Source organism: Marmota marmota, unplaced genomic scaffold (genome assembly GCF_001458135.2).
Source record: "Marmota marmota marmota unplaced genomic scaffold, marMar, whole genome shotgun sequence".
NCBI classification, from domain to species: Eukaryota; Metazoa; Chordata; class Mammalia; order Rodentia; family Sciuridae; genus Marmota; species Marmota marmota.
Genome location: NW_026000185.1, coordinates 676,434 through 692,160, shown reverse-complemented (window position 1 = coordinate 692,160; position 15,727 = coordinate 676,434). Strand labels below are relative to the sequence as shown.

Here is a 15,727-nt window from a genome sequence, read left to right as displayed (position 1 = left end):
GGACATAGTCAGACCATAGCAGCCACTTGCTCACTGCCTGGCCTTTCCTCTGTGTGTGACAGCAGAAGTGACGGCAAGATCAAGCAAGGGAGTTGGGAGAGGACCAGATTCTGGTGTCTCCGCTTTGTATATGGCCACTAGTTCCATCAGATTAGGACCTCACCTAACCCTAATCACTTCCCAACCCTGCTTCCAGATACGTCACCGTGGGGGTAGGACTTCAACCTGACGCGGATCTGTGGGACACAGTTGGGTCTGCAACACTGTGTTGGTTCCTGTGCGTGGGGTTCCGTGAAGGGCTGGCAGAGGCCCTCTGCTGAGTGAGTGGGTGTTTGCATCTCCTGTGACTTGGGAGTGAGACTTGGTTGCTGAAACGCGGAGGAGGTGTGGGGGGGGGCAGGGAGAGGAAGAAGGGGGCAGCCACCTCCCTCCTTCCCGACACAGTGTTGTGGCCCAGCTGGTGAGCGTGGCCCTGTCCTCACTAAGCCCAGTTTCTTCATCTGTAACAACCACCCCCATGAGACACGAGCTGTCGGTGCCCCCATTTGCACACCAGGAGAGCTGGAGTGGTGGCCTCAAGGGGACAGTTCTAGTGAGACCAGAGCAGAGAAACCGCTTCAGCCCAGGAGCTGGGGTGTGCATGGCTCCAGGCCCGTGGCCCTTGACCGTGTCCAGACACATTGGTGGTTGTCACACTGCAGGTGGACGGGGTGCTGCTGGCGTCCAGCGGGTAGAGGCTCTCCAGCCTGCGTGGTCACTGTGCCGAGGAGGAGCAGTCCTGGTACAGCGCTGGGTCTTGGATCTCTAGGAGGCTACACCAGGCCCAGACCCTGCCTGCAAGAAATTCGAGGGGACAAGTGGCTGAGTGGTTCTCTGTCCTCAGGACACCTTGGGCTAGTGTCTCCCCAGCGGGAGCAGCTTTACCTGGTGGTCTTGCTTCCTGGCAGCAAGAGCTGCTGCACTGTGGCTCCAGCAGCGGCCACTAGATGGTGCTGCTGTCTCAGAGGTGCCTCGCACTTGGTGACCGCAGGCTGACAGCTGCGGGTTGATTGATGCCTCCCTACGCGGCCTCCCCTGTTATCGGCCTCTGTTGCGCTGGATATGAAACAGTGGTGGTTTCTAAACACCCAGGGGGAAAAAGCCAGCTCGTGGCACAGGACTGTGACCCAGCCAGGCTGGGGCTGAGGGCGCCCTGCTCCCTGCGGGTGCCTGGGAGTCAGCTCTGCAGCTGCAGCTGTCCTCTGTCCAGCAGAGATGATAGCAGCTGAGTGGCAGCAGATAAGGGTATGGGATGCAGGGCTCAGCGGGGTCTGGCAGGGGGGCAGGGGCACGGTGTCAGTGTGATCATTTAATCCAGGGTGCCCTCAGGTCTTATGTCTGCTAACCCCTTTCAAACCAAGGTAGGCACAGGGCGAGGGGATGAAGACGGGTTTAAATTTTGGCTTTTTGTATGCGTTTAAGGTACACATCTTGATACCTGTGCACATTGACGTGACCACCTCAGTTAAGTCAGTGAACATAGTTGCCTTTTGTGTGGTGAGAACACTTAGAAATGACCTTTTAGGGAATTCCAGGTGTCCATCACAGTATTGTTGGCTGTTGTCACCACCCTGGGCGTTAGATGCTCAGAATTCACCCACCTGGAACTGGGGCTGGGTTCGCCGACCCACGCCTCCCTGTCCCCACCCCAGCCTCTGGTAGCCTCTTTCTGCTCTCTGTCCCCATTCGCTCAGCTCCTTGGATCGTACTCACAAGTGAGATCAGGCAGCGCGTGCGGCTTTTCTTGTCCTGGAGTCAAGGAGGAGACCTGCTCCGAGAGTGGCAGACCCCTTGCTGTGTGGGCAGTTGGTCAGAGGGCTTCTGGGAGCCTGAGGAAAACGGCAGCAGTCACTGCCCAATTGTAAACTGGCATTTGCAAGGGATGAAAGGAGAAGTGCTCTGTGTTTATTTGTATTTTATAATCATAGAAAGTGTCTTCATTATAAAACAAGATAGGAAGAATTTACAAAAGTATGGAAAGTCGGTTTCTGTCTCCCCTTCACGGCTGCACGCACACAGACTGTCTTCCTGTTTGCTCTGCTTTCCCTCCTTCCCAGGGTCGCCCAGATCCTCTCCTGTCCCTTCGAGTAGCCCTCATGGATCAGGTTGGAGAGCTGCCCTTGCTTGGCCGTCATCTGTTAGCCCTGACCGTGGGCATTTAGGTGCTTTCCACACTTTCACTTTGACATGCAGACGCTTCACAAATACATCTATCACCTGTTGAGTTTGGTGACCTAAGTGACAGAGGCCCGAGAGACTGAGATTACTTACAGACTCCTGGGTTTATTATAAAAGGATACCACAGAAAGTCGGCCACACAGTGATCAAGGCCCTCCCCTGCCCCCATGGTGGTCCCCCAACACTCGGTCATCTCTTGGAGGCCCTGAAAAAGTCCCCACGAGGAGTGGTCTATGCCCTGGCTGTCCTAGGTCTAGACACACCCGGGAGGCTCCCAATGTACATCTGGAGCTGCCAGCATGGGCATCTGTGCCACGGGGCTCGGCAAGACGGCCTGTGTTCCCTCCTCCTCTAGCCCATTGACCCTCCCCGCCGGTCCCCACCCACAGTCAGAAGGACAGAGAGAAGTGCTTCAGGCATGAGGGTCACCTGGGCTGCGTGGCACACACGTGATTGCAGGGGGCAGATAACCTGTGGGGTATTCAGAGTGGAGTTAACTCACAGCAGCAAAGGCCGCACACGTCAGCTGGTCATGCGGGTGTGAGGAGCAGGAGAGGCCAGACCCAGGGGCAGTGCGCCCGGTCACCGACGCCAGCTTCAGGAGCAGGCAAAATGAGTCTGTGGAGGTGGGAGTCGGGGTGGGGCTGGCCTTGGAGGAGGACAGCCTGGCGGGTGCAGCACGGGAACCTTGGAGTGCTGGGGGCGTAACCGCTCTCCTGTGGTGTGCATGTTCCAGACCCCCAAAGTCTGAGGGGGCTGTGTTGAATACACAGGTGCATGTATTGAGCTGTCTCCTTCGCATCTGTGACATGTGTAAGCACCTGCCTTCTCTCGGAGTGGGCCAGAGCGCAGCCTTAGGAGCCGTTCCTGTCGGAGTTTGAAAACTACTTCTTGACTGCAGTCTGCAAGGCCGTCTCCTGCGCCTGCTCAGAGTGCACAGCGGCCTTCCCAGGGGCTGGCTTCCACCCTGCGTGGTGCCACCCTGCGGCCCTGCCAGGGACCTGAGGCTGGCTGCTCTGGTGATGTGGTCTTTCCAGCAGAACGCTCAGTCATCCCTGGATGAGGCTGAGCTGACGGGCTGCTTCCCACTCTCCTCGGAGCAGCGGTGCCAGCCCTGCACTCTGCTGCTGGAGCAGGCTGAGAAGAGGGTCCCCTGCCCTTGCCGTCCTGGGGGCTGCTGTGTTGGCTCCTTCCACCCTGTGACAACCTGAGGAGGACCTTGTTTCCAGACAAGTGGACTGCAGAGTGGGGAGGGCGGGCAGCTCGCCCAGGTCTCATGTCTGGGAGGTGGCAGGCAAGATCTGGACCCAAGCAGCAGGGATCCTCGTGCACATCTGGACCCAGCGCCTCTTGAGCAGACTGCCCAAGGAGCCCGTTACCCACCCATCCCCGGGGACCCTCGCCCACAGGTCCGGCTGGGTGCAGCCTCTGCGGTCCCCGCCAGCTCTAGGGCACGCTGTGCGGTCGGTCTGGGCACTGGCCTTTCAGGAGCCAGGCTCTGAGCCGTGTCACTGTGCTGCCTCGCCTGTCCCAGCAGGTGCCCGTCACATCCTGCCTTTGACCTCTGTAGGGAACAGGGGAGACGGAACGGGCTCTTGCATTAGCAGCCCTGCTCTGCAGGTGGCTGGCGAGGGCTGGAGAGGAGCTTGTCCACCAGGGGCCTCACGCTGAGGCCTCACGCTGCACGCTGCAGCTGCTGGTGGTCTGTAGACCTCGTTTTGTTTTAAGAACTGGTTGATGTCATGGCCACCACTTCAGGACCCAGAGGTGCAGCTTGCAGCCAGTTTCCGGTTTCCCTTCCTCAGGTGAAAGCCCTCACCATGCTGGGCCAGTTGGCCCCAGGCCCTCAGTGCCCAGTTTTCGTGCCAGTCCCTGTTACTGTGGCCATGACGGGCTGCAGCATCATGAGCTTGAACCCTTCTCCGGGACTTTCCGTCTCTGTGTCCTCAGGCAAGGCACCCAACCTTCCTGATCTCGTTTCTCATCTGCAGACCCGAGGCCGAGCCCGGCTCTGCAGCAGCTGTGACCCTGAGTCACAGTGGGAAGCACTGAGCCGTGGCGCCTCGGGTCCAGCAGGCTGTGGCCTTGTGAAATGGCACTGCTGTGAGGAGGGAAGGCCCTATGTGGCAGTCCTGTGTGGCATTCAGGGATGATGATGTGACTTTCGATGGCAAAACAGGGCAGCTTTTTATAGAAGGCAGAGCCGTTCCCCTGACTCGTGGGTATTAGTGAAAGAGCCCACGCACCGCCTGCCCTTCCCGCCGCGCCAGGTCGGCCTTGGCCAGCAGGGAAAGCAGGCGCTGAGGGGCCTTTCTTCTTGGTGTGAAGGAGGGACAGGCTCCCCCCGGCGTCGCCTTCCCCCTTGCTAGTGTGTGCGCAGCCAGGGTTTCTTGGCGAGTTGACAGTCACCCTGTCATCGTGGGTGACCCAGCAACCCGGGGCCTACTGAGCACGGGGGCTGCCGTGGCCCCGCTCGTGCCGGCACCCTGCCTGCCCTTCCCACTGGAGGTCACCTGTCCCGCTGTTGTCTCCCTCCAGATTACCTGCTGTCCAATAACTATGTGAATTCCATCATCGTCCACAAGTTCGACTTTTCTGACGAGGAGATCATGGCATATTACATATCGTTCCTGAAAACACTTTCGCTCAAGCTCAACAACCACACTGTCCACTTCTTTTACAATGAGGTGAGTGTTTGCCAGGGGCACCTGGGTCTAGAGCTGACCACATCACAGCTTGGGTCACCATCAGTGACTGTCACGGCAACACCCTTTAACTTTGGCACACCTTAAAGGTTGTTTTTAATTCAACAAATTACTTTTTCACTTTAAATGTAAAATTCAGCCTGTGCTGAGAGCTCTATTGTACTTGGCAGAGTTGTCCAGTAGTGACACCCTGTAGGAGAGACCTGAGCGCTCGGTCAGGCAGGCCTGCTTTATCCACTTCCTTGGTCTGTGACCTCAGGGAAGTTCCAGTCCCACCTTGAGCCTCGATTTCCTCATCTGAGAAATCGGTGTGAAAATATTTGCCTTGGCTTTTCAGGGATTGAATTAAATGAGATGGTTTTTTAAAAAATGTTTTCTAGTTGTCAGTGGGTCTTTGTTTATTTATATGCAATGATGAGAATTGAACCCTGTGCCTCACACATGCCAGGCAAGTGCTGTGCCACTGAGCATGACAGAGAGGATATTGTAAAGTGCTGAAAAAGTCTATGGTACATCCTACAGACAGTGCTCTTCTCTGCAAGCTAACGCCCCTGATTCCTTGGGAGAATCAACAACTGAAATAGATAAATTGCTGCTGCTTTCACTATTAAAAGGAACTTGAGGGGCTGGGGCTGTGGCTCAGTGGTAGAGTGCTCGCCTGGCATGCACGAGGCACTGGATTTGATCCTCAGCACCACATAAATGTAAAATAAAGACATGGTGTCCACCTAAAATTTAAGAATGAATACTAAAAAAAAAAAAAAAAGGATCTTGACCAATAAGGTCAATTTATCCCATATACTAAAAGGTACAAACACCGGCTGTGCTAGGTCCGCTTCATCCTGACTCTCCCACTTCATCCTGACTCTCCCACTTCATCAAGGGCCCAGGCTTTTCCATCTTCCTTCTCTACTGACTGTTCAGTTGGCATCTGTTCTCTGGTTCTATTCCTCATGGTCACAGGATGGCTGCAGCAGCTCTAAACATCACGTATTTACATGCTACTGCTGAAATTTCTGATGAATCACTTCCCTTCTTGTGTCCCTTTTTTACTTCCAAAAACAACTTTCTCAGAAATCTCCCACCAGACTTTCCTTTCTGTCTCATTGATCAGAATTGCATCACATTTCTCCCACAGTGTGTCTGGAGTTTGGAGTTGGCCTGGCAGAAGTACTTTGGCACAGTTTCCCGGGAGGCTAAAGTCACCTGAAACCTGGATCAGGGTGGAGGATCTGTATTCCCATGGGTGGCCAGCTTGGTCTCCCTTTGTATGGCCCTCTTCACAGCCTGCTCAAGTGCCCTTGTCTCAGCAGCCGCTTCCCTGAGAGGCTGCCCCAGAACCAAGGCAAATGGGGTGTGGCACGGCCTGCTGCGGACGTCCCACGTACCATTCTGCCCTGTTCCTGGTCACGCAGGGCAGCCTGGCTCAGTGAGCGAAGGGGCACGAGCTCGTGGTCCAGGGGTGAGGCTGTCTGGGGCCAACTCAAAGGCTGCTGCCAGCCGCACACTGTGTGCAGTGTCCGATTGGTGACCACGTCTGCTCCCAGCCTGTGTTGGGATCACGCTGTAGTCCACATGTATCTTCTGTATTTGGACAAATTCTGTCTAGCTGTCTCATTTGGTGTGGCAACGGTAGCCTGAACCTTGACTTTAGTTGTTCAGTGGTGGGGAGGAGCTGGTCTCAAAGGGAAGAAATACTAGTTGTCAACCACAGAACACTGGCAGTTTGAAGATTAACATCATGGGGCCCAGTACCTAGCACATAGTAGGTGCTCAGTAAACACATCCAGCAAACAGGTGGACAATGTTAGCATTCTCCCAAATGTTCTCCCTGGTGCGAGAAAACCCCCCTGTGAGGTTGGGACAGAGTGCGGGCTGGATTCTACCCCTGCTCAGATGCAGCTGGGCCTCTGCACACTGGGCTGGGAGGGCAAAACACTTGGATTCTGGGGTCAGAGTGGTGCTTCTGAGAGAGCACCCTTCTGGTCGCCACAGGGGTGGCCAGAGCCTCTCTCTGAGGTGGGCTTGATTTCCTCTTTAACGTGAGCCTGTGGAGTAGTTGTCACTTGGGAGCTGCATGCTTGACTTCTGGTCCTCACCAGAACACTGGTGCCTTGAGCCCTCCACAGCCCACCTGGCAGGGCTGGTCTTAGGCTCCCACTCCCCAGGCCCACCCCAGGCTTCTCCTGTGCTGCTGTGCATGCCCTCAGAGCCAGAGGGGTGCTGTGTGGGGGGCACATGGGCCTCCGGAGGAGCACTCTACTGTGTGCCTGGTCCAGAGCCCACTTCACTTTTTCTTAGTCTGGGGCAGTCAGTGGGTTTCTGGGGTTCTCCACTGTTTGATCTGGTCCTTTTTTCCCCCCATTTGGTGGTGCTGGGGATGGAACCCAGGGCCTCACGCAGTGCTGGGAGGGCTCTCGCAGTGGGGTACCTCCCTAGCCCCTCATTTTCCCTTTTTAACAGCAGAAGACACCTGGGTTCTTCAGCTTCCAGAGAAAAGTAGAGATTCCGAACTGAGTAAAACTTTACCTTTTAAATAAGCTGGAGTACATCCGAGGGAATCTGCCCTGGTCTTGAGTGCTTGCTGGGTGTCAGTTGCTGGGCTTGAGTCTTACCTGACGGGAAATGTCTCACTGAATGCTGGTGAGCAGGAGGTGGGTCTTGTCCTGCTAAGAAGCGACGGGATGGTGCTGGACCTGAGTTCTGTTTCTGCCAAGTCCTCACCTCCCTGTCCTTCCCCGTTCCACACTCCCCTGGGACTGCACTCCTGACCTGAGGTTCACAGTGGCAACTTTCCCCCCTTTATCCCGCTTTCTGATGGGTTTCAGAAAGCTCGTGTGGGGCAGGCCTGTCTCATCATGGTCTGTGACTCTTTGGTACTTGTTTTGTTCTAGCATACCAATGACTTTGCCCTGTACACAGAAGCCATCAAGTTTTTCAATCATCCCGAAAGCATGGTTCGAATTGCTGTGAGGACCATCACCCTGAATGTCTACAAAGGTGAGTTCCCTGCGGGCTCTGCCTCGGCTGGTTCTAACAGGCAGCAAGAGCTTGCTCCCTCTGGTCTGTGCATCCAGCCCTTGCAGAGAAACCAGGGAGCTGCCCTGGCGGGACCCTCAGCTCAGCCTTGGGACCACTGTCTTCCCTGCATGTTTGGGTCTTGCTGGGTCCTGCTACCTAGAGTAGAGTGTCCCAAGGAGGCATCTGTGGGATTCAGAGTGGCCATGTTACAACTAGATAAAGCAAAGTTGTCTCTCAAATGTTAGGTTTAAGAGTCTGTGTTTCGACTTATCGGGTATATTTCCATACAGCTGGAAGGCAGGCTGTCTTTAAAAAATGTGTAAAAGCACTTAGCAGCACGAACAGCAGGGGGCGATACCGTCTTTCTGTTCCCTGTGGAAAGCCCTGTGCTGCCAGACCCCTTCTTCCCGGACCAGCTTAACCCTGCACATTGCCTGCAGGAGCAGCCCTCCAGGGCCCTGCCCGCACCGGCAAGGCTGCCCCAGCTGCCCCAGCTGCCCCAGCTGCCCAGCGCACCGAAGCTGGCTGGCCCCGTCTGTACCAAGGCAGTGCCTTGGGAGTTTCCTGCCTAATGCAGGTTCCTTCCCTTGTAGGCCCCACCATGGAGCTGGGGCTCCGCTTTCTTTGGGATTTCAGGGCTCTGGCCTTTGTGAGTCAGGCTGTTATTACTTGAGATGACCTGGGATTGGGGTGGGGGCTTCTCAGGGGCTCATGCCTGCCCCCTTCTGGGATTACATTACATTTGAGAGCCCAGTCTAGTCCATGCAGAATCACAAACTGAGGGCCTGAGGGCTGAGACCAGTCCCCAGACATGTTTTAATTGGCTTAGATGGTTTTAAAAAGCATTGACAGTATCTAAAAATTGGGAAATCTTATGGAACAGTCTGGGTTTCTGACTTGAAGATGTAGATTTGGCTATCTGGGCCCACAGTCCTGCAGGACAGGGGTCAGCTGGTGCTGAGAAGCAGCTGCCTGTTTTGGGTTGAAGCCTGGACTCCTCAGTTAACACGCCAGGTGGCCGCCTTTGCCCCCTGGGCCACGGCCAACCTGGCAGCCTCTGGGTTTGCCGCCTGCTGCTGCCATTTTTCCTGGCGGTCTTCTGACCCTTCTCTTCTGGTTCAGATGCTCCTGCCCCACCTCATCTCCCCGAGAGCTGTCTCACCTTCCCAGTTCTAACCTTGTTAACTGTTGTCTGTTTCTGCCTTTCCTTCCATGACGATGCCTGTTCCTTATGCCAGTGTCATGTAAGTCGCTAACCTCTGGTTTTCCTCTTTCTTAACTTACCCTGACGTGGGAGTGAGGAGCCTTGCTTGAGAAGGGCGTCATTCTCTTGGGGTCGGCACAGGCCACTGCTCATGGTGGGCGCCCCAGCGCACGGACGCTGGCTGGCCCCGTGTGTACCTTTATTAAGCCTAGCATAAGAACGGCCTCGACGAGGACAGTTTTATGAATAAGATGAACATTTTCACGTATTTCCAGGAAAGACGATTTCAGATGATAGCAGAGGGCTTTTGCATGGTGGCTTTTGGTTGTTTTTTATCTCCCCAAGTCACTTTTGGTGGTCTGACTCTGACTCTCTGGTGAATTCCTCAGTGGACAACCAGGCCATGCTGCACTACATCAGGGACAAGACTGCCGTCCCCTACTTCTCCAACCTGGTCTGGTTCATCGGGAGCCACGTGATCGAGCTCGACACCTGCGTGCAGACTGATGAGGAGTAAGTGGCCCCTGGGTGTTTGGTGGGTGGGCAGAGTGTGAGGGGGACTCCGGGAGAACAGTTCTTCCTATGGTGTGGGCAGAGCGTGGGCTTGCGGATTGGAAACGGCTCTCCCCGCTGTTTAAAACAGTGGAGAGTTGGAAATGGCTCACCCGCCTCCCAGAGCCGGTACAGGAGGGTGCCAGTGCACCTGTCGGTGGTGCTGGTTAGGAGATTAGGGTGACCTGTCAGCTGAGGAGTGAATGATGAGATGGGGTCTGCCAGAGGCGGGGCAGTGTTGGCAGTGAAGTCAACCCAGTGCTGAGGCGCCACGAAACGCGAACCTCAGAAAATGGTGCGAAGTGGGGGAAGCCGACCCGGCCGTGCGCCCTGTGATTTCATCTATATAAAGTGCCCAGAATCGGCAGAGCCAGAGGCAGGGAGGAGATGAGAGGCTTCCTGGGCCGCGGGTGCAGGAGGAGGGGGCGTCGGGGGAGTGGGAAGCCACTGCTAATGAGCACGCGCAGGGCTTTTCTCCAGTCGACCTGATGGTGGCCCAACAGCTCTGGACACACTAACGACCCTGAGGCTGGGACGTAGCACGGGGAGCGTACCTGCCTAGCCAGCACGAGGCCCGGCTTCCATCCCCCGCACAAAAGAAAGGAGGGAGGAAGGAAAATGTTTAAAAACCATTCAATTACAGACTCTAAGTGGGTGAGTCTTATTATGTATGAATTACATCTCAACAAGTGTTTATAAAGTAATTGAAGAGGGTGATCTTGTCTCCAGAGGGGTGACTAGGAGTCCCACAGTGAGATTCCTCTCCCTTTGTGAGGGGCGTCCTTGCCTCGTAAGGTGTTTAGCAGCATCCGTGGCCTTACCCACAGAAGCCAATAGCATCTGGTCTTTTGCGGCTGTGACAGCAAAAATGTCTCCAGAGGTCACCAAATGTCCCCTTGAAGGCAAAATCACCCACACTGCAAAACATTGCCACAGAACACCAGCTTTCCCCGGGTCTACTAGAGGTCCTGATGTAGGAGGGACCCAGGAAGGAGCTCTTCTGGGGAGAGGAGCTGGGTAGGTAAGATATGAGATCTGCTATGGAAAAAGAAGCGAGCACAGGTGGCTGCAGATCTGACTGAGCATTTGAGAAAACACGCTCCTTTGTGGGTCTGAACAGGCACCGATACGAGGCACCACCAGGCACTTGTTGCCAGAAAGACACCCTGGTCCAGGGAGGGAAGTGACTAGAGCCCTCCCTCTTTGGCTGCGCAGTGACATCTACAAGTCAGCAGCAGTGACCCACACCTGCTGTTGAGGGAGGGGGCGCGGGGCACAGTGTTGTCACAACAGGAGTTGACAGATTATGTGTAAAAAGACTCAATTACAGAGTTTATGAAAGTATGGGAGGAACTGTCTACAGAAGCAACCAGAGGTTAAAAACTGCCTCTCAGAGCCAGGAGGTGGGAACAGGGCTGGGCCAGGGGCCACTGCTTTTCATCGTCAGCTGAGCAGCATCTCTTCTTTGAGTTTTAAACCTGTCTATGTCACTTTGATATTTTAACCATTAAGTAGTGTATTTTAACCATTTAATGAGGTGCAGTAAATCGCAACTAAAGAAAAAGGCGTTGCGTGTGAACACTGTGCTCTCGGCGTGCTAGGTTCCCAGGTGCTTGTGAGGCTCCAAGGCTTTGCAACATGCATTTGCTGTACATGTTTACTGAAGATCTTATTAAAATCTCATAAGAATCGATCACTAGGGCGGGCATGGGGGAGCACGCCTATAATCCCAGTGGCTTGAGAGGCTGAGGTAGGAGGATTTCGAGTTCAAAGCCAGCTTCAGTAACTTAGAAAGGTGCTGAGCAACTCAGTGAGACCCTGTCTCTAAGCAGAATAATAATATAATGATAATAATAATAATAATAATAGGGCCGGGAATGTGGCTTAGTGGTTGAGTGCCCCTGAGTTCAATCGCTGGTACCAAAAAGGAAACAATCACTAGAAATTATGTAAAGAAGCAAAATTGGTCCTTCTGGTCCTCATTTTCTCAAAGTGTGTCATGCTGGACTGGCACATGTGCAGCCCCTGCCTCTGAGGTTGGTCATAGGAAGAGGCGAGAATGTGCCAGACGACTGTGGAGCCACAGTCCCTACGTGTCTGTCGGTGGTGGATGGTTGGTGGTGGCATTGTAGGGACCGTTATTTCCTTTTGCCTTTTATCTTCTTTTTAAATCTCCTGGGTTCTGAGTGTCGCCGGTTCCATCAGCAGCGCCTGGCTCTGGCTGTGCTGCTTGTGGCCGTGTGGCCGGGGTGGTGGGCACATGCACCGGGTGCTTTGGGTGGTCTCTGGAGTGTGCCTGACTCCACCCAGGAGACCCAGGCAGCCCGCCTGTTGCCAACTGCAGGGACACACAGACCTTCAGGCCAGGCCCGGGGATGCCTGTTGTGTCCTTGCTCTGTCCCACAGATGGTCAGGACCCTGGGGCAGATGTGGCTGCTGAGTAAGGGCCGGCTTTTCCCTTCAGAGGCCTCTGCAGCGTTTTAATTGTGAGGATTTAGGGCTCCATCAACTCTGCTGATCTGGGGAGCCGGGATCTTGCCGATCGACTAGTGGCTGCTCCCGTGCAGTGGCTTGCTAAGAGCTTCGCTAACTGGGTTTTGCTTCATTTGTCCCAATTATTTGGGGTTGCAGTTGTGGGTCGACTTGTTCCAAGGCCCTCATGGGGAGGGCCTCAGGAGTCCCCTAAAATGGGAGCAGTGGACTTGTCCATTTTCCTTTGTGTCTGTCCTCTGTGGGGTCAGGATGGGTGTCTCTTGAGATCAGTGGGCCTCAGTGTAAGTCCAGGGTGCTCATGTCAGGCCCGCGGCCCCAGCTTGGCCTGCAGACTGAGGTGGTGGTCTCTCTCGGCAGGCACAGGAACCGGGGCAAGCTGAGCGACCTGGTGGCCGAGCACCTGGACCACCTGCACTATCTCAATGACATACTGATCATCAACTGTGAGTTCCTCAATGACGTGCTCAGCGACCACCTGCTCAACAGGCTCTTCCTGCCCCTGTACGTGTCCTCCCTGGAGAGCCCCGACAAGGTGGGTCTGCGCCTGGCCACCGTCCAGCAGGCTGTAGCTGGGCTGCCCAAGAGGCCAAGGTTCACTCCTGAGGAAAAGGCCGTCTAGAGCTTGCTGGTTTTCCCAAAGAGAGCTGTCAGTTGAGTGAGGAAAAGCCCGATCACCGACATGAGAGGACACAGGAGACCCCTAGGATTCAGGCTTAGGTCTCTGTACCTCCTTCCCTGGGTCTTCTCACCCCAGCAACTTTTCCTGGTAGTTCCCAGAACTGATGGGTCTGCAGAGGATGCAGGACAGGCAGGGGTGGAGGACCATCCATAGTTCCGAGTCCTCTGTGGGGACAGAGGTGGCCAGTGGCAAGTCCTCTGCACCCTCCCCCTGTGGGGGTTCTGGCTCAGAGGGGCTGAGGCGGGACTAGGCATCTGCATGTGTGACCTGTTCCCAACTGATTCTGAGCAGCTGCTTCTGGGACTCTCAGAAATGCTGATCCCGGGAGGGCCTGGGCCATCTCTCCAGAGTTGGGGGGAGAAAGCAGAGGCCTCAGCAGGAGAGCCCTTGTCGTCTGGCGGGGGGCCTCTGCAGGTGTGTCTCCAGGTCATTTCCTCTTGGGAGATGGAGCATGGGGGTTCTTGCCTCAAATAAGTTAATACGGTAGGAGAAAGTCGTGGCCTAACGAGCTCCAGCAGAGGCGGCTCCCGAGGCAGCAGCAGACCCTGGGAACTGGAGGGTTCAGTGCCGGGGTCAAGTTTCTGCTCTTCCCTTTCCTAACCCCGGGACCTTGACAAGTCAATTAATTTCCCAGCCCACTTTTTTTTTTTTTTTGGTTTTAAAGTGGAAACTCTGAAGATCTCTCCCCTGCAGAGCTGGTGTGGGATGGGGCCCCAAACCTCCCCCTTCGTATTCTGAAGACCCTTTCCCAGGGAGAGAGCGGGCCTGGGGCCTCACCACGGGAGCCACAGGCCCCACCCGGGAAAGGAGCAGCCCTGGGAGCTTCAGGGACAAGCTCCCCTGGGTCAGCTGCTGCTCTGGGTTAGGGATCTCCGAAGTCACAAGCTGGTCTTGCAGACGGCGCTGAGTGCAGTCAGGCTGTGCGTGTCACCAGGAGAGGGCAGCCTCCAGGACAGGAGGAAGTCGGGGGCCAGGCACCTCAGGTTCAAACCGATGGCTTTTCACATCATGTATTTTCTGTGGCTCCTTTTGTGACCCTGACCCCCTTCTCCCTCTTTCCCCTGACTTTCACTAGGGAGGAGAACGACCGAAAATCAGCCTGCCTGTGTCTCTCTATCTCCTGTCACAGGTATGTCTGCCCATTCTCTAGTGTCCCTGGCAGGTCTGGGTCTGTGCACTCTGCTGCCTGTTAGGAGGTCCCCAGGCTGCATCGCCATCTTTCTGTGCTCCATCTTGAAATAAAATCAGAAGACATGGAGAGGGTGTTCTATTTCCAGATACTGGGTAGAGGTGACTTGTGTGTTTTTCATGCAGGAGATGGAAATTTAAAGAGAAAGGAAAACTAAATCAAACCTGGCACTCATGCTTGGTTTTCACATGGGGACCCAGGTTTCCCAACAACGGAGGAGCGCTCTTGATACCCTGGAAGTGTGCCTTGTGTGGCTCTTATTCACAGTATATATATACATTTTTTAATATTTATTTTTTAGGTGTAGATGGACACAACACAATGTCTTTATTTTTATGTGGTGCTGAGGATTGAACCCAGGTCCCGCCGGTGTGAGGCGAGCACTCTACCGCTGAGCCCAATCCCAACCCCACAGTATTTTGAAATAAGCCCGGAACCGCTGGACCATGGTGTGCATCCCGTAGCACCTTTACTTAACAATTTCCTGTCATGAGGCTGTTTTTAAAGGGTTTTCTTGTGGTTCTAGTTCCCACATTACCTTCTGCAAGGTGTCCTACAACGGCCTCAGCTCCCGGACTCGGTCTTGAGCCCATCTGTCTGCCTCCCTCCGTCAGCAACTGTGCTTCCTCCTCGTAATTATGTAATGTTTACAAGAAGGGAAAACTCCATGGTGACCCAGTTACATAACTTTAAAAATATTTTTATTACTAGCAGCGCAGACTTGCAGGCCGTCCATTAGACCGTCAGCAGTCAAACGTTTGACCAGAGCTCTGTTCCCACTTCCTCAGTGGTACAGATATTTCTTGGCTACGATGAGAGTCTGTTCTTCTAATGGATCCCTGTCATTTGGAGTTCGGGGAGGCTGGATCTCACTGACCAGAGAAGGAAGACTCAGGCTGCGGGCCGAGGGAGATCCGGATGTGGCCTGACCACTGTTTGTGTCCCGAGTCTTGCTCTGAGGCTCTGTTTGCTCAGAGCCCTGCTCGGCCGACTGCTGAATGCCCTCCTGTGCCACGGAGCTCAGGACAACCCAGCCTCTCCTTTTCCTGCCTCCTCATTAGAAACCTGCCAGCACGTCTTGCTGAGATTCTGGGAGTCTGGCAGGACCCGAGCGGGCCAGTTGTTCAGCCACTATGGATCTGTGGGTGGTGCCTGGGGACCCTTGAGCTGTTGAGCGGTGTGTGGGAGGGCCTCAGCTGAGGGACCTGAGGCCAACCCACGCTGGGCCTCCAGTAGGGACAGTCTCCTTCTCCTGTCTTCTTAGTGAAGCACCAGTGGTGCGGGTACCTAATTATTTTTTCCAATGTCTTGCAGAAAGCATAGCTTATAATTCAGGGTTCCTCAAATTTAGATCCCTTTAAAAGATCTTTTTTAAAGATCAAAAAATCTCAAGTCATTCCTCCCCCTGTATTTTCATTTAACTTAATTATAATGTGATTTAAATGTGTGAAAACTTACCTACATCACTACAAGATCAGTGCATTCTTACAAATCATTTCACAAGAACAGTTACAAAATTCACGTTGATGGTATGACGTTAGGGTGACAGATGATGTCTTCCCCCTGAGATCAAACTGCCTCACACAGTGAAGAGTGAGAGCGCAGCGTGGACAACCCGCCTAGCTTTTTCAGTCTGGCCTGTGCACACTTCCTGGGACCCTGCAGTG

The 15,727-nt window shown here is 54.5% G+C and overlaps 1 protein-coding gene across 1 annotated transcript in view; it reads left to right on the top strand.

Annotated features, from left to right (window-relative positions):
* Positions 1-15,727, top strand: part of Clec16a (C-type lectin domain containing 16A) — a 186,260-nt gene that overhangs the window by 23,451 nt on the left and 147,082 nt on the right. The window contains exons 5-10 of the mRNA XM_048790048.1: positions 4,756-4,904; positions 7,817-7,922; positions 9,182-9,187; positions 9,537-9,660; positions 12,550-12,724; positions 13,947-14,000. Coding sequence (XP_048646005.1) covers positions 4,756-4,904; positions 7,817-7,922; positions 9,182-9,187; positions 9,537-9,660; positions 12,550-12,724; positions 13,947-14,000 — 614 coding nt within the window. The remainder of the gene's footprint in view (positions 1-4,755; positions 4,905-7,816; positions 7,923-9,181; positions 9,188-9,536; positions 9,661-12,549; positions 12,725-13,946; positions 14,001-15,727) is intronic.